Below are 26,633 nucleotides of genomic sequence, written 5' to 3'. Positions count from 1 at the left end.
CATTAGCGGCGATATTATGACATCAACTTTTTTTCTAGGAAGAATTTCCAAAATCGGAGATGGTTACTGCCTGCGCGTGGGCTTTCTGCATATGCATGGCAAGTTTCACGAAGATCCGATGAAAACTCTGGGTTGTGAAACAAAAAATGTCAAAAAATATGAATGACGTCATAAAAATTGATATGACTTCATAGTGGTGTATCATATGTGCGGTAATTCATCTCTGCTAATGCCCTGCTCGATTCCCGCAAAGAGAATTCAAAAAGCTTGCCGAGTTTCGGAGATAATTTTTTCGGCGATTTCCATTAGCGGAAATATTTTGACGTCATAACTTTTTTTCTAGGAGGAATTTTCAAAATCAGAGATGGTTACTGTCTGCGTGGGGTATTTTTACATATATATGCCAAGTTTCAGGAAGTTTGGATGAAAACTGTAGGCTGTGAAACAAAAAAGTCCACAAGAAGAAGATGAAGAACAACAACGTGAGTAAGACTGAGAGATCCACTACGAGGATCTAAAAACAAAGTAACACTGCATAAGTAAACAAAGTAACTTTAAATGGTATGGTCTTTGCTCATTACCTCCAACTAAGGTAGTGAATTTAATTTGTTGGGAAAACATTAATTTGCTCTCTGGTCTCCTTGTACATGCATAACAAGGACATAGAGAAACTACTACGATTATAGGTTGACTGGACCAAACAATATATTTTATGAGCAGGTGTACCCAGTGTTGCCGGGCAACGTCGTGTTTCTCCTACCACTCCACCCCTTGAGGGACAAATTCAGCGATGTGGCTGAAATAATGATGCTATAGATGTTTATCCTCATCGCCATGTCATGAATCTGGTGTGTGTTCAGTTACCAAGTTTCTTGTGGAGCGCTTGTCAAGTGGCTTAAGCACTCAAGCAAGCACTCCAAAAAAGAAAGGCAAAGCTCGCTGCTTGGTAACAACACACCATGGGACATCTCAGCATATAGTACATACAAAACACCAACAAAAGGACATTAAAAACAAGGACAAATGTGTCCAAGAGCAGCGTCCTAAAGGTTTTGTCGGCTAAAAAAAAACAAAAAAAAACAACAACTTCCGATATTTCGTCACGTGCCTTGATTAAGCCAATAGCGAGACCCGTCATAATGTATTTACGTATTTACGATATATAGTGTATTTACGAAATAAATAGTGTATTTACGAAATTACAATACGATAAATGGAATAATCTTTAAATAGTAACGTGAACTTTTCGAAACTTTAAAGCAAATGTCCGAATATATTTAAAAGTTCATGATAGACGCTCTCAAAAGGCACCGTCAATGCGAGGATGTGTACATGTGCTTAGTATTTAAGGAGATCCGAATCTTGTATATACAAGAGCCGAGTCCGAGAGGTTAAGGTTTTGTCTTCACAAGAAGAAGAAGAAGAAGAAGAAGAAGAAGAAGAAGAAGAAGAAGAGGAAGAACAACGCCGAGCTCTCTATGAGAGCTGCTAAAAAAATCAAACACTTCAAATATTAATCATGAGTATTTTTGTTGTAATTAAAACGTACCTTGTTTGGACCCACACATCCATCGACAGAAACGAACTCAGCTTTGTATATTAGATTAGGAGACAGTGAGACACCTTGCATGAAACTGCCATGTTTGCATGATGTTTCCTTCTCTTGTTAATCTATTCTTCTTTTTCTCCCCCCTCTCATAGTAATCAGCAAATAAACTTTCTATCTTCTATCATATCATTTTTCCATGAGTTTTAGTATGTTGTGGAAAAAGGGTCCAATTATTGGTGCATTCCTGATATTGCAGACATCGCTGCGTGATGACATCATGTGTCGGGACGTCTTTTTTCATACTTCGCACGGAAGCAAACAGGATATTTTTGCTTGTAACAGTCATTGTAAATTCTGGTGAGCAAACATTGAGTTACACGTGACACATCACCGTCTCGCAGACAGAAAGTAACTGCATTTGACGTCCCACAAGTGCTTTTTTTTAATGGAATATCACGATTTTCTTTCCTCTGCATAATGAGAATTAACGTACCTTCTTTGGGCGGTGCATATTAGACAGCTGCCACGATCACTGCGGATAAAACATGCATTACCTTGTTTGAGTTGTAATCAAAATGTTACTTTTTCCCCCCTCAAAACGGTGTCTTTAATGTTAGAACATGTGTTGTTTAGTCTTCAAATGTACATGAGGCCTTTAAAACAATCTGAGCTACATGGAGAGAAAAATATGGTGGGGATTTCTGGACTCTGGAGGACATGGCTTGTAGAATGGGCGGTGTTTATAACCCACCCACAGACAGACAGACACGAACTCAACTTTACTTCTTCGATTTAACCTTGGGTTCCTATCATGAGCTTCAAAAAAAAATAGTGTTCAGTTGATAAACACGTACCGTGCTACTGCAGTGGGTGACCATCGAACCTGTAACTTCACTACTTAAAAGAAACTGCACTACTTTGTTGCAGGTGACCTGACACTTCTCCACTCCAGCAGTCACTCTGCATTGAAAATTTAGGTGGAATAAAAATAGGCAAAGTTTTCTGAATGCCATCAACATGGAAGAGGAAGAACACCAACCCTATCAGGGGGGGGGGAGAGAGAGAGAGAGAGAGAGAGAGAGAGAGAGAGAGAGAGAGAGAGAGAGAGAGAGAGAGAGAGAGAGAGAGAGAGAGAGAGAGAGAGAGAGAGAGAGAGAGAGAGAGAGAGAGAGAGAGAGAGAGAGAGAGAGAGAGAGAGAGAGAGAGAGAGAGAGAGAGAGAGAGAGAGAGAGAGAGAGAGAGATATATATATATATATATATATATATATATATATATATATATATATATGAAGGACAAAATAGATGAAGACTTGGACAAACAATTGTGTGGTGGGTAGGGGTGGCAGGAAAATATGCATGGGGTGGACAATATGGAAACAAAAGGAACAAACATGGCACTTGGTAGAGCACATACCTCTGCCAGGCTGAACAGTTTACGTTTTGTATCCCATTAATAGGCCGGATCTGCCACCCTTAACCAAAATCTAATCGGCTTCTTGTCATCTCACCAACTCATCCACGAAGTTGTGTCATAACTCGTCCACAATCTTTTCAAATATCATGTTATATATTGTTTTTGGCCCCATCGCTCAATGGTGAAAAAAGTCACGTATTCTCGTATACAAATCTGGATCTTCACCAAAATCTAATATATTCGTACTTGTCATACCACTCACCCTGTCCACCAAATTTCGTCTGAAAGTGACCTTTGAATCCCCTATGGTTTGCTCATTTCAAATCTACTTCATACATGTTGCACCATGGGGAAGCGGTTTAAAATCCAAAACGAAACCATCTGTCGTTAACAGAGGGGGTGGTGGTGGGGGGGGGGATTCCGGCAGATGGGACATCCAGTTTAACGTCGATCCGAGAGACAGCAGACACTTTAATGATTCACCCTGCCTGTGATGATATAGTCATCTTTGCGGAGACTTTAGATATCCTTTTGGGAGCCCTCGAGGTGCTGAGTGAGGAGGCAGAGTCGCTGGAATTAGGGGTTTCCTGGGTCAAAACTAAGATCCAGGCTTTCAATGACATCTTGGCTGTTCCTATGTTGTCTGTACCTGTTTGTAGTTAGGATGTTAAGGTCACGGAGAGATTCACTTACCTTGGGAGTGATATTCATGTCTCTGCTGGCTGTGAGTTAGAGGTCAACAGACATCTGGGTCAGGCCTGGGGAGTCATGGATTCACTGGATCATGGGCTGTGGCGCTGCCGGTACCTGTGTGGGAGGACGAAAGTCCGAGTCTTCAGGTCCTTGGTGCTTCCAGTCTTTCTCTATGGATCTGGGACGGAGATTAAATTCCTTTGGTACCAGCTCTCTTCGGAGAATCCTTTGCTATCGCTGGTCAGACTTTGTGTCGAACGAGGAGTCGCTGAGAGACTCAAATGAGATTTGTTACCTGCATAGTCCGTGAGCGTCAGCTGCGGCTGTATGGACACGTGGCTTGTTTTCCTGACGCTGATCCTGCTCACCAGATTCTCTCAGAAAGGGAGTCTCGTGAGTGGAGGAGGCCAATGGGCCGACCACGTGCCTCGTGGTTGCAGCAGGTTGATAGGCATCTCAAGGAGATGGGGATGAGCCAGGCAGCTGCCTGGGGGATGTCCAGACGGAGGTCCCTGGAGTACCAGCGGAAAGTGGATGCAGCGACATGATGCTCTGGCGCATGCTTCCATACCTGACCTTACCTGCCTGTGAAATACCAGGATGACAGTTTACAGCTGGGTCGGGATTCATACCTTGGCGAGACTGATTAGAGCGAGCGTGCGTACCTCTCGGCTATCCTGCTGTGATGTGGTGATTCATTGCTTTGTAACTACCGAATACATTTTTTACTCAATGTGACATCTAATTTATTTTGCCTTGAAATGTCGCCATGGAGAACCGCCATTGAAGCTTGAAGGTATCACCATCGAAGCTTGAAGAGCGCTCGACAAGTGGCTTAGGTGAAGCAAGCCCTCCAACAAAACGGTTGAAGAAACTTAAAATTGAAACGTTTAACTTTCGTTTTATGCATCTGTGCTGAAGTGAAGGGTCATCTATCTATAATTCCAGCAATCTCTGTGTGTGTGTCTGTCTGTCTGTCTGCGACCGCCGTTTCTCGACGACCGCCGGTCCAATCTGATTGAAACTTGCCAGGAATATTGCCGGGGCCCTGCAGATGTGCCTTTTCGAGGTTTGATATCAATCGGACAAGCGGTTCCCAAGTCACGGCCATTTTACTGCTTTTTAAGTGTTGAAAAGGTGTATATATGGCAGCTGAAGGTGTCGTTCCACCTTCTCACCTTCTCATGCCAATTTTTTTCCCAAATTATTAATAACCGGACGATCACCGGTCCGATCGGATTGAAACTTGCCAGGAATATTGCCGGGGACCCACTGATGTGCCTTTTCAAGGTTTGATATCAATCGGACAAGCGGTTCCTAAGTTACGGCCATTTATCTGTCGACCAATGACAAGACACGGTGATCTGACAACACGAATGACGTCACAATTAATGTTTATTTATTCATTTATTATTATTTTTATTTTATTTTCACGATTGACGGTCCGATCTGATTGAAATTTGCCAGGAATATTGCCGGGGACCCGCTGATGTGCTTTTTCAAGGTTTGATATTAATCGGACAAGCGGTTCCCAAGTTACGGCCATTTATCTGTCGACCAATATCTGCGAGAGAGGGGGACGGGAGAGGAGGGATGAGAGTGGGGGCGAGAGAGGAGGGGGGAGAGGAAGGGCGAGACTGGGGGGATAGAGGGGGGAAAGAGAGGGGGAGAGAGGGGGCGAGAGTGGGGGACGGGAGAGGGGGGATGAGAGTGGGGGCGAGAGAGGAAGGCCGAGACTAGGGGGGGTAGAGGGGGGAGAGAGAGGGGGGCGAGAGAGGGCTGCACATACTGGCACTCACCTACGGGCACGCACCTACGGGCCCGTACTCGTGTCATGAAAGAAGATCATACAAAAAGGGGAAATGTGGTGTTGCACATTTTCAGTGAGCCAGCTACCGCCCGACGCACTGCATGACAACACAGGGCCAAACGCAGGCTCATGGGTCCTGAACATTGTTCAAGTCGATCGATATATTCAGTGACAGTGCGAATATTGTAGAGCACTCGCCAAGTGGCTTACGTACTCAAGCAAGCACTCCAATGAAATGGTTCATTAGAAACGGCTGGCTTGGTCCTCCATCTGACGACTGTTTAACTGGAAACACGCAATCGCCTTATCGGTGAATCACGCCCTCAGCGATTGTGCTGCTTTTATCTTTATTTCACCTTAAGGTGGCTGAGCTTACCGCGAGCACAACGCCAAACTGATGTAAGAGCCAATCCTTTGGGAAATTATAATGTCCTGGCTTAGCTACATACGGATATTGCTGGACCAATAAGGGGAAAGGACAGACACAGGCAGATCGGAAGTACAATTCAACAAGAACATTTTATTCACAAGAAATGATGACACAGCAGGAAAAGAAGAAAGTGCAATCAAATATGTACAAATGGCAAATGATGAGAAAGAAAATGAACAAACGAGCAGTCTTAGCTGAGGTCTCACTTTCGCTAAGAAGTTTACAAGGCGCCACATTCACACACATTGACAGGCAACATAAAATGTCATCATGGCAGAGGGTGGCAGCTGCTGGCCCACTGTGCGCACGGTCGTGCCCGTTCGGCACCGCACCCACGATGCCTGAATATTAATACAAATATATTGTTGCGGATTCGCGCCCGCCGGCGTGCTGACGGCCACGTAACTCGAATCGCGGCACGTCGCCCACCGGACGGACAATCCAGTCGTGACCCTCTCGGACTAACGCCGGGAACCAGTCACGGGTGGACCTTTCGGTCTCACCGCGATCGAGCCAATCAGCCCCCGCGTGGGATAGGGTTGCTTGCCAAATTCGACCTACCTAAGTACCCACGCGGAGGGTAGACCGGGCGATCGCACCTCGCCGCAGGTCGACTTCGGACACGGGCCACTTAAGCGACCCGTTCCGTACTATCAGAATAACCGAGCGGTGTTATCGTCGACCTCGACGGTTCGATTAATTATCGGGCGTATTCAGCCCACTACCAACCCTTTACGTGAAGCAAGATGAGGATTCAATGGGAGAAATGACGAAGCGAAGCGGGAAACGGTTCAACACAAAGCACATTTATTCGCGGCACACGGGAAGCACACATTCAATTCCACCAAAAGCACACAGAAAAGACACAATGCAATTTACACAAAAAGCAAATATAAAAGCGAAAACACAATGCAGAGCTAATACCGACTACCGAGCACACGGCAACACTTATACAATTCTACTTCACAGACGGCGCCGACAACACATACCCAAAACCAAGGAAAGAATACCCTCAAGGATGAGACGGGCCTGAGGCCGAGACCGGGTCGCGCCTACCCGTCTGGTGATGAGACGCGGAGCGGCGATGGCGCCTCAACTCCGCGGGCCTCGCGGGCGGTGTCTGGTAGGGGGTGGGAAAGGGGCCCCCTTGGTCGCACTATCTCAGCGTGGGGGGAAACAGGAGGGGGTTGCTGATGCTCGGGGTATAGAGGATTTTTATTGCCCCGCGACGAGCGTCTCCACCTCGGCCAGGTCGCGCTGTCGGCCTCCTTGGGGTGCAGCTTCCTGCACGACGCGAGCACCCCCTCGTCTGGTGTCGCCGCCTTTCCACAGCTCCGTCCCCTCCGTTCCGACTCCAACGCACACGACGAGCAGCTCCACCGCCCGCGAAGTCTTGACTCTCTGTTTCCGACTCTCCTACTCTCCTACTCTCCGCCTCTGGACTCTGGACTCTCTTACTCTCCTCCTCTCGACTCTCTTCTCACTTCTTCTCCTCCTCTGGACTCTCCTGACTCTGCTCTTCTCTTCTGACTGACGAACACGGTCCTTTTATCCCCCCGTAGCTTCGCCTTTGACCCCCTCCCTTTGACCTTTCACCTCGCTCCCCATTGGCCCGAGAAAAAGTGGGCGTGAAGGCTTTTTGATCCATAAATTTGCATATATCGATCGCCCTGGGGGCGGGGCCACCCGCCCCTCGCTCACCGATTGGACGGCAAAAAGTGGGCGTGTGTCGTTTTTGATCCGTTTTTGAAGCACAAAATCCGTGATTTTGTACACGCTGTTCGACGCGCGCCCTGCACGAGTCCAACACCGGTACCCACAGGCGGCGCAAGAACGGTGGCGATGCGACGGCTGCGAGGTGTGACGTGAAGGTCGTGGCGGTTGTGGTGAAGCGGCGTTGTGGTTGGTGGTTGATGTTGTGGTTGTGGTGGTAATCATGGCGGTTGGTCCAAAATAAAGATAGTAAAAGAAAAACGGCTATCCTGAAGAGTCGCAGCACGCATAAATGACATGTATTCCCACTAGACAACGGGTTTGGGCCTAACTACACATGCACTTACCGAGATACCTCACCTAAGGGACCTGAATGGTGGTTTGCGAATTTGGTAACCACAACAATATACATATATATATATATATATATATATATATATATATATATATATATATATATATATATATATATATATATATATATATATATATATATATATATATATATATATATATACACTGATCAGCCAAAACATTATGACCACCTGCCTAATATGCTCTTGGTCCACCATGTGCCACCAAAACAGCGCCGACCTGCCGATGCATGGACTCCCCAAGACCCCTGAAGGTGTCCTGTGGTATCTGGCACCAAAACATTAGCAGCATATCCTTCAAGTCCTGTATTTTGCGAGGTGGAGCCGCAATGGATCGGACTTGTCGGTCCAGCACATCTCACAGATGCTCAATCGGATTGAGATCTGGAGAATTTGGAGGCCAGGGCAACACCGTGAACACTTCATAATTTCCCTCAAACCAACCTCGAACAATGTGTACAGTGTGGCAGGGTGCATTATCCTGCTGAAGGAGGCCACTGCCACCAGGGAATACCATTTCCATGAAGGGGTGTACCTGGTCTGCAACGATGTTTAGGTAGGTGACACATGTCAAATCGACGTCCACATGAATGGCCAGACCCAGGCTTTCCCAGCAGAACATTGCCCAGAGCATCACACTCCCTCCACTGGCTTGTCGTCTTCCCATAAAGCATCCTGATGCCATCACTTTCCCAGGTAAACAACGCACATGTACATGGCCATCCACGTGATCCAAAAGAAAACGGGACTCATCGGACCAGGCGACCTTCTTCCACTGCTCCAAGGTCCAGTTCCGACGCTCGCGTGCACATTGTAGGCACCTTCGACGGTGGATAGGGGTCATCATGGGCACGCTGACCGGTCTGCGGCTACGCAACCCAATACGCAGCAGGGTGTGATGCACTGTGGAGTGTGACACTTTCCTCCTGTGACCACCACTAAAATTTTCTGTGACGTGCCACAGTAGACCTTCTGTCGGTTCGGACCTGACGGGATAGCCTCCGTTGCCCTCGCGCATCGATGAGCCTTGGGCGCCCAACACCCTGTCACCGGTTTGTGGTTTGTCCCTCCTCGGACCATTGCCGGTAGGTACTCACCACTGCTGACCGGGAGCACCCCACAATCCTTGCCGTTTCAGAGATACTCTGACCCAGTCATCTGGCCATGACAATTTCGCCCTTGTGTGTTGGCCAATTTGGCCATAACAAGTGTGTTGAAAAAAAAGAGAGAAGAAAGAAACATGATGAGAGAATGTGGGTCAGCGGGCCCGAGTGTGAGTGGAGTGAATGTGGAATGCATGGTGCGAATGAATGATTGGTGGGAGGAGTGACTCCCACCCAAGGGAACCCAGGGTTAGTGTTATGTTAGTTTGTGGGTTAGTTAAATTAACCAAAACGGATGTCGGTTTGTGTTGGTGTTAGACGAAGGCGCGAAACCTTTTGAAGGGTGCAGGAGTCTATTGACCGGCTGGGAGAGTGGGTGTTGAAATATACGTACTGAGTGGAGGGCACCCCGGGCACCAAAGTCCTCGGCCAGAGTAGGCCATGGGTCCAAGCGACCGGGTTGGTGTAATGGACATGGGCAGCCCTCGGAAACAAGACCCGTAGCACCAAAATGCCACGTGGGCATCGAAGGGGACACTGCCAGGGGCATTCCCCACATTCATGCGGAGTAGGTAGGCTCGGAGACAGCCTCAACGACCCGGGGGTGCCGTAGGTCGAGTTCAGCAGATGGGTATCCCTGCCAATGGAGCCACGCTGCCCAGCCACGAAATTGTGCAAGAGCACAAGTGAAAATTTGCGGGCCGGGCCCAAATGAATAATGAACACCAACACAGGCGACGGGAATCATGGTTTCTAGAACCGATAGTTTAAAGAGACAGGCATATTGAAAAGCCCTGGGGATAGATTAACGTTTAATATAATGGTAGGATCGATAGAAAACGTGTACCCCTTCGCACCATCCATCCCTTCGCTGTTCGTAAGCCGCTGGACTCACCTTGAAAATGCTGAAATCTGAGGGAGTTATTCTGAGGCTGCATTGGGCCTCGAGACAGATTCACTAGTCTCTTCCTCAATCCCCTCAAAAGGGGATCTTAGGGATTGGGGATAGACGGTCAGGACAAGTTCGCCGAACAAAGACGAAAAGGGAGTGAGGGACACACGTAATTATAAAATAAATAAATAAAAATAGTCTAAATTTCGTTGTTTTTTTGTTGTTGTTGCAAGCTAATGGGGGTGGGTATGGGCTCGGACAGGCATAGGCGATAGGTTGGGGGGAGACCGTAGGGTAGGTCCGAGCCCGTTTTCAGACCGGCCAGCGCCACCACACTCCCTCCACAACCTCTCGAGACCAGACCGAGGCCAGCCAGCTTCGTGCGCCGACCTCCTGTTGTACTGCATCTTGCCTGGTCTGCGTTTGCCATGCCATGCTTTGCCTGCCTTTGCCTTGCCTCCATACCCGCCCATGCCTTTGTTTACTTTCCCATGTCACAACTCTCACCATGTGCTCCAGGACCATCTCTGAAAGTGTTTTGCAAGGACTACCCTGCAGGCAGCCGTGTTACCGGGGACTGCACTGAGCAGCCCGGATATCTCCTTGTTTCTGCATGAAGGTCAGTTCAAATAGACCGGGGACTGCACTGAGTAGCCCGGAGATCTTGTTGCATAAAGGCCAGTTCAAATGGCCTGTGAAACGGCGTGTGGCCTGCCGTGTTAGGGTGAGTTACCTCCAGTAGCTGAAATAAAAAAATAAAATAAAATAAAGAAGAATTTAACGACAATCAAGGGACCTTTTGAAGGCCCTAAAGACGTCTGACCATCGATGCCTGCTGCGCACTCACCCACAAATGTTACCTTGCTGTGTTTTCTCTCCTCAAATCACAGATCCTGAGCCATGGGTAGTGTAAATATTAGGACTGTACATAATTTTAACCCACCTGTTGTTTGTTTAGTGCCGGCAATGTAGTTAAGTTGTCCGAGTTAATCTGTTAGTTTAGTTAGGCAACGCACCAGGTTATTTATTTTTGGGACTTGTATTCCAAATGTCGCACTCAGGGATCTCTAGGTAAAACATATGAGGGGAAAACCTACACCTGCATGCCACACGAAAATTAACGACTCAGGTCGAGTCTATAAAAAGGGGGGGGGGAGGAGGGGGTAGTGTTACGGATCTGGAAACCATATGCATTCAATATACAGATGTCCCAAAAGTCAGTTATGTCATTAAGTATGTGTGTAGTCAGACTCCCTTCCTTTTGTCTCGTGGGAGAATCAAAGGCGTGCGTTGCGATTTTTTTTCCTTAGGTTATTACATCAAACAAGTCATCTAACAACCATCCCATCCCCTGTCACGATCCACCGCCAACCGGCTGTCTTCTCGCACCCTGACGTGTCGAGGTGGGATCTCGCGGTTCCAGTTTCTCGGCTTCCACAAACGTTATAACTCTTTCATGATGACCTTTGCAACATTGATACTGTTGCTCGACAAATATGAACCCGGGTGGAAGAGTGGGTGGGGTTTCCCGGCAGGGGCCGAAACCCCGCCCAGAAAAGGCAAACCCATAGGAGCCTGTCCAATCAGGGCGGGGAGTGACGTCTGTTCAAGCGAGGCCTGCCCCGTTGAGGGAGGTCCATAGATTGCCAAGGACTCCCTGAGCAAGGGGTTGTTACGAAAGTTGTTCTGAGGTTTTTGACAGGGTTATGGGGGTTGAGAGTCGAGTGAGGAAGAAGGGTCTTGGAGGAAGTTCTCCACGGGTTTCTGACAAGGTTTTGGATGGGGCTCTGAGGGTTGTTGTTGAGCGTGCAGTTCTTTTGAAGCGGAGGGTTGAGCAGAAGGTGGTGAAGGCAGCGAACGTGTCCCTGCTGGCCCTCTACAAGGAAAGGAAAGAGCGACCCTGACCCCCCTCCGTGGACCCATCTATTCACCACCCAAGCTCCGCCGAGAAACAAGAGTCCCACACGTGCGCCTGGGGACCAAACCAACGGCCATTGTCAGGTGCCGCACCACAGAGCACCCCCTTCCTCCGACGGTCAGGTACCCAGCTGGACTCTGACCCCCAGCTCGGCTGCGAGGGTCCAATAAAGAACTCTGGGGTTATTTTCATTTGTGTGTGTGTCTGCGTGTAGGCCCGTCTTATGAGTAGAAACTGTTTAAGTGTTTGTTTTTGATCATTGTAAATATTACTTGCATATCCGTGTTAAGTCTTCCCTGTGTCTTTTTATTGTAAATAAACAATTGTAGAAATGTCCCCAGTTCGTTTCCGTCCCTTCTTGCATTGGTCCAGCATAGTTCGGATCTGAGTTTAGGCGGGGTTTTATCCCCGGTAATCGGACAAGTGTCACCGGGATGTCCTGGGCAGGCCCGCTCGACTGCATCCGAGCTGGAAAGGTGGGTGGCAGAGTGGTAGTCGGTAGGTGTAATTTTACCGCTGCCGGTCGTCTGAATCCGGTTCGGCCAGGCATTCCGAGGGCGTGGATTCCCGGTAGCCGAGATCGCGTGGTTACTGAGGTACATTGGATTGAGACAAAATAACCCTACGCCACGCGGTTGAGATATTGGCGTTCCACGGTCGGTTAAACGACCCGCCGGCTCGCGGAGTTATCCGAGCGACGGCCGAAAATTCCGGGGAGTTTGGTGGGAGACGATGCAACCTCCCCCACATGGTCATTCTCGCCACCGACCCCTGGCCCGCAACATTATTATTAGGAATGTTCCCTGCTCGTTTTTGTCTTTCTTCCATTGATCCAGCATGGTCTGAATCCTACTTTAGCCAGGACTTTATTCCCAACGATCCGTTCCTTTTAGCCAGTATGTCTTTGGTCAGTATGGCAGTGTCGCTCGGCTGCATCGGATCCGGTAGAGTGATCCGGTTCGGACAAGGTGTACCGAGGGCGTGTTCCCTGGTAATTAAATCACGTGATTAATTAGCTAACTGACCTATGTGTATATTGTTGTGGATTTTCGCCCATTTGGCGTGCGAGCGAGCACCTTTTGCTAAATTTAGCTAAAAGTGGGCCGCGCGTTCCCACTGAACGAGCAATCTCGTCGCAGCTTTTCGGATCAACGCCGAAACCCAGCTACGGGTGTTGTTACCACCCCTTAAACCAGCCAACTCTCTGTCCACGCGCTACAGGGTCGATTGCCGAATTGTCGATGTACCTAATTATTCGCGCAGACAGAAATGCCGGGTATTTAGACCTCAACGGAGCCTGCATGAAAACGAGCCGCTTTAAGCAACTCGTTCCATTTGCGATTGCCGAGCGGTTTTATATCGCCAAGCCCCGTCGGACCAGATGTAAGTTTTATCGGCTATTAATCAGCCAGCTATTTATTCCGAACGCAATTATAGCAGTCAATGGCAGGAAAGGACGCAACGAGCAGGTGACATTTCAACAATGGGGACATTTATTTTCACACGTATGCAATGAATGGGGGGATGGGATATGACACGAGCAAAAACCTACAGCCGATATCTATTTATTACGTGCATGCACTTACAACAATTCTACTTATGGACAAGGCACCACAGACTTTCATGCAAAAACCCCAGAAAAGAAAGATGGAACTGGGCTCGTAAGCCTTTAATGTTCCACGGAGCTGGGATGACCGAAGGAGCTCCGCGAGGCCGTGGAGGTTACATTTGTCGCCCTTGAGGCGACTCGATGGTCTTTTTGTCGGCGACCCTCCGTATGTCTCTGTTGTCAAAGCGGCAGCTGTTGTAACGGCGGCTTGGCTGGGCCAGGGCCTAGCAGCGCAGCCTGGTCGATCGGGCCTGGCCGACGACGCTTCAGAGGAGCGAATGGGCCTTGCTCTTTTCGAGTTGATGCTCTTTAAGAGCCCGCTCACTCCTCAGTGTCGCTTGGACCATTATGTAGCTGGCTGGCGACTTCTCTCCGGCTGGCGACTTCGCTGCTGACTCCAACGGCCAACAACGACCAACAACTTGGTGACTTGGCTGGCTCCAATGACGAACGAACTCCACTCCTCCGACCAACAGCAAATTGACTGGACTCACCAACTCGACTGCCTCCACTGACCAAGTCGACTCTCGGCGTCGAAACGCGCCTTTTTATAGCCCGGAGGGGTGAAGCCGCTGTAGGCTTCGCCACCCGAAGGCGGCGCTTGCCCCTTTCACCCTGGGCTGGCTGCGCCCCTTTCGTCGTTTTGATCCATTTTGCAAGTCATGCGCGTCCATGTTTGAAATCACTTTGCCGTTGTCGAGGATGCCATCGTGTTCGTTTGTGGAGATGTTGTTTGTTGGGGATGTTGTTGTTGGTGAAAAGATGGCGGCGCCGTGGAGATGCTGGTGAGGAGATGGTGGCGGTTGTGGCGAAGGTGGTGAGATGTTGGCGGTTGTGGAGAAGGTGGTGAGGAGATGTTGGCGGTTGTGGAGAAGGTGGTGAGGAGATGTTGTTGTTTGTGATGATGTTGTTTGTGGAGATGATGGTGAGGAGAAGATTGTTTAAAATAAAGATAGAAAAGAATAACACTACCTCAAGATTCACAGCCCGGCACACAAATAAATCCTGTTATACATCGCTGGGGAAATCTAACCTGGACACACACTTATCGACATAAGGCCAAAAAAAAAAAATGTTGCATTGGCGTAACCCGCCCGACCCTAAAAATTCCGCCGACCCTACGTTTTTTTTTTTGTTTTTTTGCTATCGATTTCAAGTATCTTGTTGATTGCGATCGCGATCGCAAAAACCCGGAAGTGTTTCGGACAGAACCCGCCGACAAAAAGGGTGGTACTCGAGCCGGGGGAGATTTTGGGAGGGATTTATTAGGATTTATTAAATTTTTGGATTTATTATCCAAAAATTTTGGGATTTATTAGGAAAAAAAAAATAAATAAATAAATAAAGATCCCGACCGACCTACCCTATTTTTCAGTGACCCGTTACGCCAATGCAACATTTTTTTTTTGGCCTAACTGATCTTCAGGGAACCTGAATGATGATCTGTGAATTTCCACAACCGTAACAATATATATATATATATATATATATATATATATATATATATATATATATATATATATATATATATATATATATATATATATATATATATATATTGTCGCAAATTCGCGCCCGCCGGCGTGCGAGCGGCCACGTAACTCGAATCGCGGCACGTCGCCCACCGGACGGACAATCCCGTCGTGACCCTCTCGGACTAACGCCGGGAACTAGTCACGGGTGGGCCTTTCGGCCTCACCACGATCGTGCCAATCGGCCCCCGCGTGGGATAGGGTTGCTCGCCAAATTCGACCTACCTAAGTACCCACACGGAGGGTAGACCGGGCGATCGCACCTCGCCGCAGGTCGACTTCGGACACGGGCCACTTTAAGCGACCCGTTCCGTACTATCGGGATAACCGAGCGGTGTTATCGTCAACCTCGACGGTTCGATTAATTATTGGGCGTATTTAGCCCACGACCAACCCTTTACGTGAAGTAAGATGGAGATTCAATAAAAGAAAAGACGAAGCGAAACGGGAAAAACAGTTCAACATAAAGCACATTTATTCCGCGGCAAACGGAAAGCACACATATACAATCACAACAATTATGCACCAAAAGCAAATGTAAAAGTAACACGACAATTCTGCACAAAAAGCAAATGCAACAAAAGAAACACAATGCAGATCTACTACCGACTACCGAGCACACGGCAACACTTATACAGTTTTACTTCACAGACGGCGCCGACAACACATATACTCCAAAGCAAAAGAAAAAGGGGCCACCCTCATCGACAAGGGAGCAGACGGGCCTGGGGCCGAGACCGCGTCGAGCCTACCCGTCTGGTGATGAGCCGCAAAATGGCGGCGGCGCCCCGACTCCGCGGGCCTCGCTGGCACTGCCTGGAATGGGGTGGGAACGGGGCCCCCTTCTCACACTATCTCAGCGCGGGGGGAAACAGGAGGGGGTTGTTGATGCTCGGGGGAATGAGGATATCTGGCTGGCTTGGGCCCCGCGACGAGCGACTCCACTGCGACCTCGGTCGCGTTACCGGCCTCCCCTCTCCGCAGCTCCCCGACTCTGACACGAGCGCAGACCTCCACAAAGATCCTTGGCTTCTCCAGCCTCCCCGGACCCCGACAGACACTCTCTCGACTGATTTCGCCGCCGCCACAACTCTCCAACTCTCTTCTCTTCTCAACTCCCTCCAACTGCTCAACTCCGTCCAACTGCCCAACTCCGTCCAACTGTTCGATTTGCCCCGCGCTCGGCGCTTTATAGTGCGAGAGGAGAAACCATATGCAGATTTTTGGATCAGGAATGGCTCGGGGGCGGAGCCACGCTCCCCATTGGACAGAGGAAAAGTGGGCGTGAATCATTCTTGATCCGCGAATCTGCATATAGCGATTATACTCCGACGCGCCTGGAGGCGGGGCCAAATCGCCCCACGCTCGCTGATAGGACGGAACAGAAGTGGGCGTGAATCATTCTTGATCCGATTTCTCGGAAAGGCTGGTGTTTTTGCACCCGCTGCTCGGTGCGCGCCCTGTACGAGTCCAGGACCGGTGCCCACAAGCGGCGCGGGAATGGCGGTGATGCGATGGTTGCGAGGGCGAGTTGTGACGGTAAAGGTCGTGGCTGTTGGCGTTGCTGTTGTTGTGAAGCGGCGTTGCGGTTGGTGGTTGGTGTGTGAAAGCGGTTGTGGAGAAGGTGGATGTTGTGAAGGCGGTTCTGGAGAAGGTGGCTGTGGTTGTGGAGATGCGGTTGGTGGTGGTTGTGGTGGTAGTAATGGCGGTTGGTCCAAAATAAAGATAGCAAAAGAAAAACGGCTATCTAAAAGGGTCGCAGCCCGAATGAATGACATTTATTCCCTCTAAACAACGGGTTTGGGCTAACTACACATATACTTACAGAGATATCTCACCTACGGGACCTGAATGGTGGTTTGCGAATTTCGTCAACCACAACAATATATATATATATATATATATATATATATATATATATATATATATAATATATATATATATATATATATATATATATATATATATATATATATTGTTGCGGATTCGCGCCCGCCGGCGTGCGAGCGGCCACGTAACTCGAATCGCGGCACGTCGCCTACCGGACGGACAATCCCGTCGTGACCCTCTCGGACTAACGCCGGGAAGTAGTCACGGGTGGGCCTTTCGGCCTCACCACGATCGTGCCAATTGGCCCCCCGCGTGGGATAAGGTTGTTCGCCAAATTCGACCTACCTAAGTACCCACACGGGGGTAGACCGGGCGATCGCACCTCGCCGCAGGTCGACTTCGGACACGGGCCACTTTAAGCGACCCGTTCCGTACTATCGGGATAACCGAGCGGTGTTATCGTCAACCTCGATGGTTCCGATGAATTATCAGGCGTATTTAGCCCACGACCAACCCTTTACGTGAAGTAAGATGGAGATTCAATTGGAGAAAAGACGAAGCGAAACGGGAGAAACAGTTCAACATAAAGCACATTTATTCCGCGGCAAACGGAAAGCACACATATACAATTATGCACCAAAAGCAAATGTAACAAAAGAAGAAACACAACAATTATGCACCAAAAGCAAATGTAACAAAAGAAACACAATGCAGATCTACTACCGACTACCGAGCACACGCAACACTTATACAGTTTTACTTCACAGACGGCGCCGACAACACATATACTCAAAGCAAAAGAAAAAGGGGCCACCCTCATCGACAAGGGGGCAGACGGGCCTGGGGCCGAGACCGCGTCGAGCCTACCCGTCTGGTGATGAGCCGCAAAATGGCGGCGGCGCCCCGACTCCGCGGGCCTCGCTGGCACTGCCTGGAATGGGGTGGGAACGGGGCCCCCTTCTCACACTATCTCAGCGCGGGGGGAAACAGGGAGGGGTTGTTGATGCTCGGGGGAAAGAGGATATCTGGCTGGCTTGGGTCCCACGACGAGCGACTCCACTGCGACCTCGATCGCGTTACCGGCCTCCCCTCTCCGCAGCTCCCCGACTCTGACACGAGCGCCGACCTCCACAAAGATTCTTGGCTTCTCCAGCCTCTCCGGACCCCGACAGACACTCTCTCGACTGATTTCGCCGCCGCCACAACTCTTCAACTCTTTCCTCTTCTCAACTCTTCAACTCTTCCCAACTGCCTCAACTCTTCAACTCTTCCCAACTCTGTCCAACTGCTCGACTCTTCTCAACTCCTTCCAACTCTTCCCAACTGCTCAACTCCGTCCAACTGCCCAACTCCCTAACTCTTCCCAACTGCCTCGATTCGCTCCGCGCTCGTTGCTTTATAGTCCGACAGGAGAAATCATATGCAGATTTTTGGATCAGGAATGGCTCGGGGGCGGAGCCACGCTCCCCATTGGACAGAGGAAAAGTGGGCGTGAATCATTCTTGATCCGCGAATCTGCATATAGCGATTATACTCCGACGCGCCTGGAGGCGGGGCCAAATCGCCCCACGCTCGCTGATAGGACGGAACAGAAGTGGGCGTGAATCATTCTTGATCCGATTTCTCGGAAAGGCTGGTGTTTTTGCACCCGCTGCTCGGTGCGCGCCCTGTACGAGTCCAGTATCGGGGTGCCCACAAGCGGCCCGGGAATGGCGGTGATGCGATGGTTGCAAGGGCGAGTTGTGACGGTAAAGGTCGTGGCTGTTGGCGTTGCTGTTGTTGTATATGTTGTTGCGGCCACGGGTACCGAGTGTATGATGAGGGGGTTAATCCCCGTTTCTCCTCGGATGAGCCGGACCTGGGGCCACCGCTCACAATTAACTTTGTGGTATGGTGGCTTGCTTTCGAACCACGAACCCCTACCAGTCAAGCACGAGTTCCAGTGTCCACCGTCATATTTTACGTTTAACTAGAGGTCACATGGCTTCCTGAATGGGGAGCGCACCCTCTGCAAAGCACCAATCATTTCTTGATTCGATCTTGATTAGGGCGGCTGAGCGTTTACCGCAAGTGCGTGCCGACTATGACAGGTTAATTCGTTTGGTAATTACCTCCTAGTCTATCTTAGTTCGGACAATGCTAGTTCAATGGAAGGAAAGGACAAGCACGGACAGGTTGAAACGTCAAGGAATTTATTAATAAGGAAAAAATAAATAAACTGAAGAACTTTTTATTTCTTTGTGGTGAAAATTGGTCAATTCAAATCAATCACAATAATCTCAAGTAAATGAAGAATTAAACAGGCATTGATAGAAAAACAGACAAAGAACAGATGCTTATCACTCTGCCTTACTTAACGATTCAATACGAGACTAAGGTTCCCAGCAGATCATTCGGGGGGGAAGAAATCCGGTCTCGGCTTTTCAAGGTAGAAGTCATCGTGCGTCAAATAAAATATCCCGAAATGTGTGAACGTGCCTTGGTCCATTGACAGCACCCTGTCTTGCCGTGCACCAACCCGCAAAGAGGCTTGAACACCAATCGACATCACGTCGTCACCTCCAGGAACCAGGGATGCCAAGAATCAGGTACGCCAAGAGCAGGTCTCGAGCAGAACCAGCATTAACGGTCCAAGCGTCACCCACCATGAGGAGCCACTAGGAGTCACAACCAACGGACAGTTGTAAGTAGCTGTGAGGCACTGTGAGGGGTTTTGAGGCGCTGTGAGAAGCTGTGAGCCACTGAGGCGCTGTGTAAGGCTGTCACCAGCTATTAGAGCTGCAAGGCCGTCACAAACTGTCAGAAAAACGGTCCTCCCGTCCTTTTTTATCGGTGGCCAGTCTGGGCGGAGTCTCAAGCAGACTTCAGCCAAATCCACCTTGCTTATTGGCGCATCGTTGCACGTGACCATCCGTCAATCTCGCGATCATTCCTTCCTTACCAGAGCGAGATGCAACACCAAATCAGCATCGGACTGTTTGCCCAAGCGAACCGAACCCGCGATGCCATGTTTGTGGTACTGGACGAACGGCAGAAAGCAGCCATTTGCCAGAATTACTGAGCGAAACCATGAAGTGCTCATAAAACATCAACAACAACAACCATCACCTCTCCATTCAGCCTGACACGACCAAGAGCCAGCCAGCATATACAGCTGCCAAACTGGGCGTCAAACGTCGATGGAAAAAGGTGGGCGTCAATGTTGGTGAAAGCGGTGGGTGTCGAACGTCGATGGAAAATAGGTCGATGAGGTAAATGATCCACAGCCGCATTTGACCGTCAGAATAACTGCTCAGGAAAAGCCCGCGGTGTGCTTGATCAAACGTCCTGTCAGTCCAAGGTGTAAATATATCGTCCACCTCCAAGCCAATGTGTCCTGATGGAATGGGGGTAGACAAGTCTCCGTCGGCCTAGTGGCAATCTCACGTGCATGAATGTGTCTGTCGTAAAGAGAAAAAGGCCATTCCATAAGAAAGGGAATCTATTCTTTACTCTTCTCCAACGCATCAAAGTTAGAATCCCACCAGACATGGAGATTTATCTATCCTGGACATGCATTTAGGGAAATAACTGTCTGAGGACCTAAATGTTTGTATGCATTATATATATATATATATATATATATATATATATATATATATATATATATATATATATATATATATATATATATATATATATATATATATATATACATATATACACTGATGAGCCAAAACATAATGACCACTGACAGTTGAAGTGAATAACATTGAATATCTTGTTACAATGGCACCTGCCAAGTGGTGGGATATGAGGCAACAAGTGAACAGTCAGTTCTTGAAGTTGATGTGTTGAATGCAGGAGAAATGGGCAGGAGTAAAGACCTGAGCGACTTTTACAAGGGCCAAATTGTTATGGCCAGACGACTGGGTCAGAGCATCTCTGAAACGGCAAGGCTTGTGTGGTGCACCCGGTCAGCAGTGGTGAGTACCCACTGACAGTGGTCCGAGGAGGGACAAACCACAAACCGGTGACAGGGTGTTGGGTGCCCAAGGCTCATCGATGCGCGGGGGCAACGAAGGCTATCCCGTCTGGTCCGAACCGACAGAAGGTCTACTGTGGCATAAGTCACAGATAATTTTAATGGTGGTCACAGGAGGAATGTGTCACAATCCACAGTACATCGCACCCTGCTGTGTATTGGGCTGCGAAGCCACAGACCGGTCAGAGTGCCCATGATGACCCCTGTCCACCGTCGAAAGCACCTACAATGGGCACGTGAGCGTCAGAACTCGACCTTGGAGAAGTGGAAGAAGGTCGCCTGGTCCGAGGAGTCCCGTTTTCTTTTATATCACGTGGATGGCCGTGTACGTGTACGCTGTTTACCTGGGGAAAGTGATGGCATCAGGAGGCATTACGGGAAGACGACAAGCCGGTGGAGGGAGTGTGATGCTCTGGGCAATGTTCTGCTGGGAAACCCTGGGTCCGGCCATTCATGTGGACGTCAATTTGACACGTGTCACCTACCTAAACATCGTTGCAGACCAGGTATACCCCTTCATGGCAATGGTATTCCCTGATGGAAGTGGCCTCTTTCAGCTGGATAATGCGCCCTGCCACACTGCACACATTGTTCGGGAATGGTTTGAGGAACATGATGAAGTGTTCACGGTGTTGCCCTGGCCTCCAAATTATCCTGATCTCTATCCAATTGAGCATCTGTGGGATGTGCTGGACCGACAAGTCCGATCCACGGTGGCTCCACCTCACAACTTACAGGCCTGAAGGATCTGCTGCTAATGTTTTGGTGCCAGATACCACAAGACACCTTCAGGGTTCTTGTAGAGTCCATGCCTCGGCCGGTCGGCGCTGTTTTGGCAGCACATGGAGGACCAACAGCATATTAGGCAGGTGGTCCTAATGATTTGGCTCATCAGTGTGTGTGTATATACATATATATATATATATATATATATATATATATATATATATATATATATATATATATATATATATATATATATATATATATATATATATATATATATATATATTGTTACGAATCTGGAAGCCATGAGCACTCAACATACAAGTCCGATAGAACAGTTATATCGGTAAGTATTTCTTTTTAGTTAGGATCCCCGTCCCTCGTTTAATGGGTGAATAAATGTACGTGCACTGTGAGTTATTTTAATAGTTAGGATTTTTACATCACTCACAGCAACAACTACAACAACAATGCCATCTTCGCTCTCACAGCGATAACCCTCTGCTCCCGGCATTCTCCGCGTGCTCACTGGAATGCGGGCGTGTTCGGAATTCGTTCGGGGATGGAATTCCATTCCCAAATATGGTCATGAACTGATTTGCTTGGCTGTGCGCCAATTAAGGTTGTGCGTCGTGTCCCACCCAACGATGAGCGGACTGAATTCCATTCCCAAATATGGTCATGAACCGATTCATGAACTTGGCTGCGCGCCAAGTAAGGGAGTGCGTCGTGTCCCACCCACTGAGGATGGGCCACACCTGAGCGAACCGCGCCCAAGAGCGATAAAAGGAATGGAGAGGAAATAATCGGGTGGATCTGCTCGAGTAAGAGGAAGAATTCGCGTCTGTTGAAACCGCATCTCTCTAGGGGGATCTGCTCAAGTGAGAGAGGAAGAATTTGCGCCCGTTCAAAACGCATCTCTCGAGGCTGGGCGAAAGACATCTCGTCGCTAGCGTGCTCCGGTTCTCGGCTCGTCTTGTGGCTAGCGTGGTCTGCGTCTGGCTGCCCTGGTTCCTTTTTGGCCGACTGATGCTCCGGGAAGGTGCGGACGTCGAGCTGCGCGGCGTGGCCAGGATGGCTGCGACTTTCTCGTCCTTCAGCTCGACTTCCCTCTGAGCTGAAGCGATAAAAAAGACCATTTTGGGTTCGTTTCTTTGGGTGTGCGTCTGTGAGTGGGCCCGTCTGTAAGTAGGAATTGTTTAATTGCTCTTTGCTGTACATACTTGCTTCTCTATTAGTCGTGATAACTCTCCTTCTTGCGTGCTCCCCCCTTCCCCCATTATAAATAAATACATTTGTTAAATGTATCAGTTCGTTGCTGTGTTTCTTCCATTGGTTTAGCATGTCACGTGTTGGTGAATTACATAGGCTGTTGCCGCTGTAAATGTACATTTGGACAGACGGAACTTCGGCAACCGTCCGCTCGGGTTGCGCACGGGTCGGGCACGCTCACGGCTCGACTCGTACGAGGGCCGTCGAGGGTGTGATTACTCGGTAACTCGCCACGTGCATCTCTAGCTATTTTGAAGATTGGAAAATAACCTTGTCCCACGTGGTGGAATTATTGACGATTCATGGTCCGGGAAGGGATCCATACCCTCGGAGTTTTCCGAAGGGTACGATCTAGATTCCGGGTGTTAGGTAGAGTCGACCCTACTGCTCCACCTAGAGGTCGTGCTCACAGCCGATTACCCGGTTCGCAACAATATATATATATATATATATATATATATATATATATATATATATATATATATATATATATATATATATATATTGTTGTGGTTGCCAAATTCGCAAAACACCATTCAGGTCCCTTAGGTGAGGTATCTCGGTAAGTGCATGTGTAGTTAGGCCCAAACCCGTTGTCTAGTGGGAATACATGTCATTTATGCGTGCTGCGACTCTTCAGGATAGCCGTTTTTCTTTTACTATCTTTATTTTGGACCAACCGCCATGATTACCACCACAACCACAACATCAACCACCAACCACAACGCCGCTTCACCACAACCGCCACGACCTTCACGTCACACCTCGCAGCCGTCGCATCGCCACCGTTCTTGCGCCGCCTGTGGGTACCGGTGTTGGACTCGTGCAGGGCGCGCGCCGAACAGCGTGTACAAAATCACGGATTTTGTGCTTCAAAAACGGATCAAAAACGACACACGCCCACTTTTTGCCGTCCAATCGGTGAGCGAGGGGCGATTTGGCCCCGCCTCCAGGGCGATCGATATATGCAAATTTGTGGATCAAAAAGCCTTCACGCCCACTTTTTCTCAGGCCAATGGGGAGCGAGGTGAAAGGTCGAAGGGAGGGGGTCAAAGATGAGAGGGCGAAGTTACGGGGCGGATAAAAGGACCGTGTTCGTCAGCCAGGGGAAGAGGAGAGTCTAGAAGAGCAGAGTCAGGAGACACCAGACGAGGAGTAGAAGTGAAGAGAGTCCAGAGTCGAGAGTCGGAGAGTCCAGAGGCGGAGAGTAGGAGAGTCGGAAGCAGAGGGTCAAGACTTCGCGGGCGGTGGAGCTGCTCGTCGTGTGCGTTGGAGTCGGAACGGAGGGGACGGAGCTGTGGAAAGGCGGCGACACCAGACGAGGGGGTGCTCGCGTCGTGCAGGGAGCTGCACCCGAGGGAGGCCGACAGCGCGACCTGGCCGAGGTGGAGACGCTCGTCGCGGGATAATAAAGATCCTCTATACCCCGAGCATCAGCAACCCCCTCCTGTTTCCCCCCGCGCTGAGATAGTGCGACCAAGGGGGCCCCTTTCCCACCCCCTGCCAGACACTGTCCGCGAGGCCCGTGGAGTTGAGGCGCCATCGCCGCTCCGCGTCTCATCACCAGACGGGTAGGCGCGACCCGGTCTCGGCCTCAGGCCCGCCTCATCCTTGAGGGTATTCTTTCCTTGGTTTTGGGTATGTGTTGTCGGCGCCGTCTGTGAAGTAGAATTGTATAAGTGTTGCCGTGTGCTCGGTAGTCGGTATTAGCTCTGCATTGTCTTCGCTTTTATATTTGCTTTTTGTGTAAATTGACTTGTGTTTTTCTTTTTTTGTGTGCTTTTGGTGGAATTGAATATGTGTGCTTTCCGTTCGTCGCGAATAAATGTGCTTTATTATTGAACTGTTCTCCCGCTTCGCTTCGTCTTTTCCTCTATTGAATCCCCATCTTGCTTCACGTAAAGGGTTGGTAGTGGGCTGAATATGCCCGATAATTAATCGAACCGTCGAGGTCGACGATAACACCGCTCGGTTATTCTGATAGTACGGAACGGGTCGCTTAAGTGGCCCGTGTCCGAAGTCGACCTGCGGCGAGGTGCGATCGCCCGGTCTACCCTCCGCGTGGGTACTTAGGTAGGTCGGGTCGGCGAGCAAGCCTATCCCACGCGGGGGCTGATTGGCTCGATCGCGGTGAGACCGAAAGGTCCACCCGTGACTGGTTCCCGGCGTTAGTCCGAGAGGGTCACGACTGGATTGTCCGTCCGGTGGGCGACGTGCCGCGATTCGAGTTACGTGGCCGTCAGCACGCCGGCGGGCGCGAATACCGCAACAATATATATATATATATATATATACATACATATATATATATATATACACATACATATATATATATATATATACACATACATATACATATATATATATATATACATACATATATATATATATATACATACATACATATATATATATATATATATATATATACATACATATATATATATATACATACATATATATATATATATATATATATATATATACATATATATATATATATATATATATATATATATATATATATATATATATATATATATATATATATTGTTACGGTGGTGGAAATTCACAGAACACCATTCAGGTTCCCCGAAGATCAGTTATTTCGATAAGTGTGTGTTCCAGGTTAGATTTCCCCACCAATGTATAACGGGATTTATTCGTGTGCCGGGCTGTGCATCTTTGAGTTTGCCGTTATTCTTTGTCTGTCTTTTATTTTTTAACAAACAAACATCTTCTGATCGCAATATCATCACGTCCTCCTCGACAGCGGCAAAGTGCCCTTAGTGGGAACTCGCGGCGCGACAGGATCAGCGATTTCATCCACGTCCGCGTGTGATCGGCGATTTCGACCACGTCCGCGTGGGATCGGCGATTTCGACCACGTCCGCGTGTGATCAGCGATTTCAACCACGCCCACGTGTGAGAGGGGCGGATACAGCCTGGATGAAGGTTCAAAGGTGAAAAGGGGGAAGGCGCGCGCCGATTTCGGGTGGCGAAGCCCACAGCGGCCCCTCCCCTTGGGGCTATAAAAAGCCGAGCAGAGACACCAGAGGCCAGTCGAGGAGTTGGCGAGTGGGACAATCGGCTGTTAGCCGAGCGGTTGGTGGTGAAGCTGGCGAGTGCAGTTGGTTCGTTGGAGCAGTGGAGTTCGTTCGCTGGAAGGTTTTCCAGCGCAACCAACGGAGCCAGTCGGAGCGCGGAGCTCGGGGGTTCGGGCAAAACGACCCTGAAGCGGTCGAGCGAAAGACCCGTTCACTCCTCCAGTGCGTCATCGGCTAGGCCCAACCGACCAGGCCGCAGTGAAGGCAGGACGGCCGAGGGGAACCGAGCCAGCCGCTCGCCAAGCCGCTCAAGCGACTGGCACGTTTACACCACAGGGACCGAGCAGAGACACCAGAGGCCACCGGCCCAAAGACCCATCGAGTCACCACAAGGGTGACGAGGTAACCTGCCCGGTCTCTCAGGGCCTGTTCTGGTCATCCCGGCCCTGAGTGCATTAAAGGCTCAGGAGCCCGATTATGTTCTTTCTTGGGTTTTGCATGGAAGTCTGTGGGCCCTGTCTTATAAGTAGAATTGTTGTTAAGTGCCTGCATATACTTGCATTCCGATAGAAATCGGCTGTAGGCTTTTGCATGTGTCTTGTCCCCTATCCCCATTCATTGACTGCTTACGTGTGAAAATAAATCCCCCATTGTTTGAATGTCAACCCGCCTGTTGCGTCACTTTCTCCATTGAC

General features: G+C 49.1%; 1 protein-coding gene across 3 annotated transcripts in view; it reads left to right on the top strand.

The window, feature by feature from the left end:
* LOC147028772 (serine/threonine-protein kinase D1-like) overlaps nucleotides 1–26,633 on the top strand; it is a 137,171-nt gene that overhangs the window by 2,692 nt on the left and 107,846 nt on the right. The window contains exon 2 of one of the 3 annotated variants that reach the window (XM_085879486.1): nucleotides 10,500–10,599. The exons of the other annotated variants lie outside the window; for them this stretch is intronic. Within the exon in view, the coding sequence (XP_085735612.1) occupies nucleotides 10,594–10,599 (6 nt within the window). The 5' untranslated portion in view covers nucleotides 10,500–10,593. The remainder of the gene's footprint in view (nucleotides 1–10,499; nucleotides 10,600–26,633) is intronic. 3 annotated transcript variants of the gene reach the window in all.

Source organism: Eptatretus burgeri, chromosome 4 (genome assembly GCF_056783735.1).
Source record: "Eptatretus burgeri isolate ZD-2024b chromosome 4, Ebu_testis_v1, whole genome shotgun sequence".
Lineage (NCBI taxonomy): Eukaryota > Metazoa > Chordata > Myxini > Myxiniformes > Myxinidae > Eptatretus > Eptatretus burgeri.
Note: the sequence above shows the minus strand (reverse complement) of the source record. Positions and strands in the feature narration are given on the sequence as shown.